Source organism: Nicotiana attenuata, chromosome 8, assembly GCF_001879085.1.
Source record: "Nicotiana attenuata strain UT chromosome 8, NIATTr2, whole genome shotgun sequence".
NCBI classification, from domain to species: Eukaryota; Viridiplantae; Streptophyta; class Magnoliopsida; order Solanales; family Solanaceae; genus Nicotiana; species Nicotiana attenuata.
In genome coordinates, this window is record NC_031996.1 from 26,152,602 (window position 1) to 26,160,258 (window position 7,657).

Here is a 7,657-nt window from a genome sequence, read left to right on the forward strand (position 1 = left end):
ACCTATTTTTTAGAAAAAGTTTATCTAATTGTTAATTTTTGGGTAACTTCAGATACACTTTTCTCGTCTTTTTCCCTGTTGCTAGAGGTGGGCATAGTTTGGCCAAACCCAAAATCTGATTTTTTTTAGGATTTTTGGATTACGAATTGGATTTTGGATTTCAGATTGGATATTGGATTTGGTACTTCGAATTGTTGGATATCCGAAAATCCGAAATTCTTATACTTTATATTTAGTCCATTATCCATATGTCAATAGCAATAAGTTTAATACCCTACCCATTAGATATTATCTCATATATTCAATATCAATTACTAAGTTACTGTGAGAATACTTTCTATTTGGACATGGTTTTACTATTTCTACTTCTTATCGGTAGTATTAATGTCTCTATTGTATTTATTTATTTTTGATAATAATTTCTTTACTTGAATGCTTCATTTGGATAATCGTGGTGAGAATGGGAACTTTTCAGGAAATTTAACATGATGAGTACTCATTTGGATATTCATTTCTGTAAAAAGAAGAAACTTCTCAACTTATAAGCTCAAAATCGAAAATCTAAAATACCAATACCGACTAATCTGAAACCAAACATAAAAAATCCGATCCAATCCGAACTTATTTGGATTGGATTTGGATTTTCTTTCTTTAATCCGAAAATCAAAAGTCCAAACCGAAATTTTCATATGCATCCCTACCTGTTGCTTTCTTCTTCTTTGTATTCATGTCCCGTCTATCCTAAAGGTTTCGCTACTGCTTTTTTCTAGATTTGTTGTCTCTTTGATAATTTGATGGTTGAAGTTAATTCTTTGTGATATCTGAAACTTATATTTTAAATTTGGGCTCATTTGGAGTAGATTTAGGCGTTAAATCGTGTGTTGGATAGTTACAATTTGAAGAACAAGTGTATGCTTAAGAACATAAGATCCAAATTTTCTAAAGTTGTATTGGAAAAATAGAATAGCTTAAGATCTGGTTCTGAAGTTGCATTGAAGAGATATAGCTAATTAAGATCCGATTTTCTTTAGCTGCATTGGAAAGATAGAAGAATTTCAGATCCGATTTTCGTTAGTTGCATTGAAAAAATAGAAGAACTTCAGATCCCGATGGATAAATTTTATGCGGATATAACTTCAATAACGGTTGCAAAAGTGGGTATCTATAAACCTCTCACCTTAATCTTAGAAAAAGGACCCAACTACCCTTCACCCAACCACAGTCAAAGATCCTCAACCCAAAACTCCAACAAATAAACTATAGTTAATCAATAATACCAACTATAAATTATAAAGAAATAGTTCTTTTGGTCTCTATACAACTCATTTTCCAACTTTCTTTTTAGTGCAAATCTTAGATCTCCCGCAACCCTTTCTCTCATAGGCCAAACAACAAAAACTTTCTATTGAATAAAAAGAGGGTTTAGAAAACCAAAGGGGCAAGAAAAGAAGGTCGAGAATTTGACAATAGAGAAAGAAGATATGTCACACCACAACACCCTTACCCTGTCCTTCCAATAAGGTATTTTACTGCTACATCTCTCTCTTTTCCCTATATCCCCAATTTCTTTTCGCAATTTCAATATCTGCCTATCGGAAAAAAGAAATTCAAACATACCCTTGACCTATGTCTTTGTCCCCCTCTATCAAGAAGCAAAGATTGTCTTTAATTCATCGGGGTCTCGAAACTACAAGTGCAGAGAATATTTTGTAGAATATTTCTTTAAAATATCTTATTACTAAACTAGCCTGTTTTTTGGCCGATCTGACTGTTCGACCTCGACCTTAGGTGCTCGGCTCGCCAATGTTACTTCTTAAGCATGACCTCGGCCCAATCGACTCTTAATTGTCCTCTCTTAGACAAGATTCCCTTGATCAGATTTTGACCCATACACTAGCCACCTCCAACAACCACGAAAAGCATAAGCCACCGGGCCACGACTTCATAGCCATCACAATCGACCGTTATCGTCATCGCTAGCTTTTAGAGTGTGTTTCATCAAACAAATTAATTCAAAGATACCATGTAAATTAAGATTTTCCTAATATTTCATGGATAAATGTTTAATTATTTTTGTATTTGAATATGAATCTTTTAGTTTTAAATAAAGTAAACTGCACGCATTCAAATACTGATAAAATAAATAATCTTAATTATCTAGTAGACACATTCAAATAACAATACTTTAATAATCAGATATACATTCGAACTCAGATAGCTTCTTTTTGTAAAAAATTTACGGTTTATTTGGTCACCCCCATTTAACCTGTACTTACTTTTTAGAAAAAGTTTAACTGATATTCAATTTTTGGGTAACTTTAGATACAGTTTTCTCTTTTTCTTTTCTGCTGCTTTCTTTTTCTCTGTATTCATGTCTCATGTATCCAAGAGGCTTCACTGCTGCTTTCTTCTTTTCTGTATTCATGTCTCGTGTATCCAGGAGCCGTTTGATTTCTTCTTCTTCTTGTTGCAAAATTCCGTTGTAGCTTCTTCTTCTTCTTAGTTGATAAGTTAGTTTGTTAGAATTGTTATTCAATGATAATTTGATAATTGGAGTTTATTTTTTGTGATATCTGAAAGTTATATTTCAAATTGAGCTCATTTAGAGTAGATTTAGGCATATAATATGTTGGATAGTTAAAATTTGAAAAACAAGTGTATGTTTCAGAACTTAAGATCCGAAATTTCTGAAGTTGTATTGGAAATATAGAAGAACGTAGATCTGATTCTGAAGTTGCATTGAGGAGATATGAGTAATTAAGATCCGATTTTCTTAAGTTGCATTGGAAAGAAAAAAGAACTCCATATTCGATTTTGAAGTTGCATTGAAGAGACAGAATAACTTCAGATCCCGATGGATAAATTTTAGGCGGATATAACTTCAACAACGGCTCCAAAAGTGGGTATCTATAAACCTCTCCCCTTAATCTTAGAAAAAGGACCTAACTACCCTTCACCCAACCATAGTCAAAGCTCCTCAACCCAAAACTCCAACAAATAAACTATAGTTAACCAATAATACCAACTATAAATTATAAAGAAATAGTTCTTTTGGGTCTCTATACAACTCATTTTCCAATTTTCTTTTTAGTGCAAATCTTAGATCTCCCGCAACCCTAACAACAAAAACTTTGTATTCTATTGAATAAAAAGAGGGTTTAGAAAAGCAAAGGAGGGGCAAGAAAAGAAGGTCAAGAATTTGACAATAGAGAAAGAAGAAATGTCACACCCTACCCTGTCCTTCCAATAAGGTATTTTACTGGTAATTCTCTCTCTTTTCCCTATATCCCCAATTTCTTTTCACAATTTCAATATCTACCTATGGGAAAAAAGAAATTCAAACATACCCTTGACCTATGTCTTTGTCCTCCTCTATTAAGAAGCAAACATTGTCTTTAATTCATTGGGGTCCCAAAATTTTCTCTTAGTCACGCCCAAAATTAATCGACCCACTAAAGTCCTATTGCTTTAATGGCCTAAAGAATAACATATCTCAAAACCCTTCCATTTTTTTGTTCTTTTACAAAATTCTCCGTAGGTTTTGAATTGGCATGTCAATGGCAGGATTATCGAAGAAAGTTGATGGGTCATGTCTAAAAAGTTTAAGAACGCCCGAAAAATCTTTTAATCATGAACCTTGCTTTAATCCTATAAAACAGATTTTGAGGACTGAAAATGATAATAGCAATTTGAAACTGTTAAATAGAAGTTCTAACTCTCGATAGGAAAACAGTTGATTTCTCCAAAATAGTACTTGGTTGTGAGGGAGCAAAAGTGTCTATCATAGGGTTTCCAAAAGTGGATCCAGGATTTCAACTTTGTGGTTTTGAGTTTGGAATTCTATCAAAAACCCATTTGATTTATTGGGTTGGAAATCCATTTTTTATACTAATTAAGTGGATATTTTTAACACATATACAGGGTCTGAACCAAAGCTACAGGACTAAGACGAACCCATAACTAATGCACTAGGTCCGCCCCTGAGTGGGTCTTGGGGTGCTGCTGGTAACAGTGTGGTTTGGAGTCGGGTTCTGACTTGGTTGTGAAATTGATGTACTACTGACTATTTAGATGCATTGTTTAGAGGGATGCTCGAACTTTGCTAATTGAAAGAATGCAAGAAGTGTATGAGGATTCAACCGATAACCTTAACGAGTGGTGGCTATCATAAGTGATTCAGGATTTGAACTTTATGAGTTCGGCTTTCTAGGACAACGACCTCAAGTGCTAACAATTGGGTTCGAAATTTAATATTTGTATATATTTGGTGGATTTATTACTATATATACAAGTTCTGAACCAAAATTACTAGGTTCGCCCAAACCCATACAATACACTGTACGTGTACACCTTGCTGGTGGCAACCCTCTTTGATTGATCAAAACAAGTGAATTGTGGTTAGACAATAACAGAAAGAGTGAAGTGAGAAAGTGTGGTTGGCTTTTGGGTAGGGTTCAGATGGATCTTGAGCTGAATTTGAGGGAGATTTTAATGAAAATTTCAGATGAAAAGACCAAAACTGAGGGGGGATATGCAAATGTTGATTTGGCTAAGAGTGAGTTTGATACTGTCAAACAGCTTTGCAATGATATCGAAGCTGATGATTTTGTTTTCATCAATAAACACTCCAAGAAATTTGATGGAAATATAAGTCCGGACCTTAATGAATGTATACTAGAGGATGTTGATGAAAAGAGCAGTGTTTGTCATGATGATAAATGTTCGAAGTTTGTCAGTGGAAGACGAAGTGATGATTGTGGCACAGATGAAATTAGGCAAATGAAGTCAAGTGTGGTAATGGAAGATGAGAACAATAGGAAGAGGAAACGAGAGTCTTACACGGACTTGCTGAGGTGGGTTACAAATGTCGCGAAAGATCCTTGTGATCCTGCCATTGGGTCTTTGCCAGAAAGGTCTAAGTGGAAGTTTTACGGGAATGATGTAATTTGGAAGCAGGTTCTGCTGCTGCGAGATGAAATGCTTTTGAGAAGAAATGCAGATACGAGTGCTCAGTGCTCGATATGGCAGGTATATTACTCTTTCCCTTTTTGGGCTTGAATGCTTAACTTGTGATGCATCATATAATGTGTCATCATTTATACTTGTCATCTATCTCATTGTGCTTAGTATATTCTTTCAAATATCAAAGGCTGCATTGAACTGCTTTCTGATTGAGATGAGAATGCAGACTTTCTGTTTTAATATCATTTTTATCGCCACGTAGATTTTAACTTTCAGCTTGGATAATTTTTCTGCTATTGTTCATGATACTTCGTCTCGAAAGATTGAGCGAGGAAGACACTGTTATGAGTGCCATTTGCATGCATTACAACTCAAATTTGTGGATGCATTACATGAACAGGGGAAATTGTTTTATTTGTTTAAAGCGCAATAAGAATGCACTAGCTGAGGACTGTGAGCAAAACATAGTTTCATATTAGAGTATTAGACAAAACATGTTTACTCAAAAGATGTTTAACCGTATGAGCCCAGTGCTCCACCAGATAAAAATATTGTCAGACGTGGAGCTTCGATGTCTTCCTAATTTTGGCAGGTTCTTAGAGTTTAATTTTCCATGAAGTAGCATACTGAATACAATGGCGGAGTCAGGAATTTCACTAAGGAATGTCGAAATATAAATACGCTAACACACGAAGCAGCTAAGGGGATTCAACATTTAATATATATACATAAAAGTAAAATTTTGACCAAGCTACATAGTGTAATTTTCTGGCGAAGAGTAAGGTGGCTCCGCCATGGACTGGACGTGCCAAATTCAAGAGATCAAAGAAGATCAGTGCTTGGATCTTGTGCTTTATATACGAGAAAGATGATCAAAATGCTAACTATCCTTGAGGGTCGAATGATGAAAATAAGATAGGTCAATAATATAGCAGGTTGCCAACGTTTGGATCATCTAGGCTCTGAGAAAATGTAAAACAGTTTTGTCGTTAGTTAGAAAACAGTTTGGTTAATGTACACAAGTGAATACATCAGTGTTTAAAATACCGAGGTGCAGGGGCCCTTAGGGTTTTGGTCTAGTGGTCAGAGAACAACGCACGATGGGTGGGTTAGGCGATGACAAAAACTTGTTATTTAAGTGGAAAAGAGTAGAGGCGTGCCTATTTCTCGGTTATACAACAACAACAACAACAACAACAACAAACCCAGTATTTTCTCACAAGTGGGGTCTAGGGAGGGTAAGATCTACGCAGCCTTACCCCTACATCTGGAAGGGCAGAGAGTTATATAAAACTCAAGAGCAAAAATGTGCAAAAATTGATATGCTATCTAGGCAACATAATGTTCAACATATTATTTATTATAAAATAACATATTATATACTCCTTCCATTTCAATTTATGTGGTATTATTTAACTTGGCATAGAGTTTAAGAAAAAAGAAAAATTTTGGAAACTTGTAGTCTTAAACATACCGTAATATTTGTGGGGTAGAAAAGTTTGTTATTAAGGGTAAAGTGGGGATTTTATAAAGTTGACATTCTTAAGTTGCAGTGGAAGAAGGGAGGGGGGAGGGGAGGGGAGGGGAGGGGGGAAGGAGTAATCTACAGTCAAATATTTTAAAAAATAGTAAATAAAAGAAAAATGTTCTAGGGTGTAAAAGGAAAATAAATTAAGGCATAAAGTATGCACATGGCTTTCTTGGGGTGTTTGTGATTAGGGGTGGCAAAATAGTTAAAAGAAAATAGTTAACCACCCATATTATCCACTAAAAAATGGGTTGGATAATGAACCTTTTAAAAACGGGTCAAATATGGATAAGAACCATATTATCCATTTAGAAAATGGATAACCAATGGGTTTAACTTTTACATTTGTAAAGCCTCATATTGGGGTTCCTCAAGTTAGGGAGACTAAGAATTCTTTCAAACGTGATCATATGCAAGAAGTCATGGATAATATGGTTACCCATATTATCCGCCGGTTAACCCGTTTTTATCTGTATTAAATATGGGTCGGGTCGGATAATTTACCCGTTTTTCATTACCCCTTTCGACCCGAACCATATCCGACCTGACCCGGCCATTTGCCACTCCTATTTGTGATAAATAGTGGAAGGTATAAAGCATGCATGTAGGGATGGCAATGGGGCGGGGCGGGGCAGGTTTAGACAAATGCAGGTGCGGGGCGGGTAAAAATAAAATTTTTTAAAACCTGTGCGGTGCGGGTGCGGGTTTGTGACTTTGTACTAATTCTCTTCAGCCGTTGTTGTTCCCCTCTCGGCTCCACCTCTAAAGACAGAAGCCTGAGGCTCTCTATCAGTAATAGAATGCAGAAGATTCAAATCCTTTATGTAGAAATCAAATCATATTAAGTCTTGAAATTGTTCTATCACCTAAACCTGTATAATTAACTTCATAGCAATTAATACATTAAGAATTTAATTTGGTTTATTCTGTTACTTGGATTTAGCTTTCGATTTGGGTGAAAACTTTCAATTTTTTATGTTTATCTTTCTTGCAAGTAGTAACAAAATCCATCTTTAATTCACAAATACTTAAGTGAATTATAAAGCAAAAAAGAAAACCCAAATATCAAAAGATATTGTTATTAGTGTTCAGTCTTAGTGTTTTGCTTGTGTATGCTTATCTAAATAATTGCTTACCGTTAAAAGGGAAAAGATTTAGATTTTATAT

The 7,657-nt window shown here is 35.1% G+C and overlaps 1 protein-coding gene across 3 annotated transcripts in view; it reads left to right on the forward strand.

Annotated features, from left to right (window-relative positions):
- Positions 1,334 to 7,657, forward strand: part of LOC109231092 (AT-rich interactive domain-containing protein 1-like) — a 10,797-nt gene continuing 4,473 nt past the window's right edge. The window contains exons 1-2 of one of the 3 annotated variants that reach the window (XM_019396647.1): positions 1,334 to 1,521; positions 3,922 to 5,028. In XM_019396647.1, coding sequence (XP_019252192.1) covers positions 4,459 to 5,028 — 570 coding nt within the window. In that variant the 5' untranslated portion in view covers positions 1,334 to 1,521; positions 3,922 to 4,458. Of the gene's footprint in view, positions 1,522 to 2,709; positions 3,263 to 3,921; positions 5,029 to 7,657 lie in introns of those variants that run through there. The other 2 variants (XM_019396648.1, XM_019396646.1) reach the window with 2 other exon arrangements.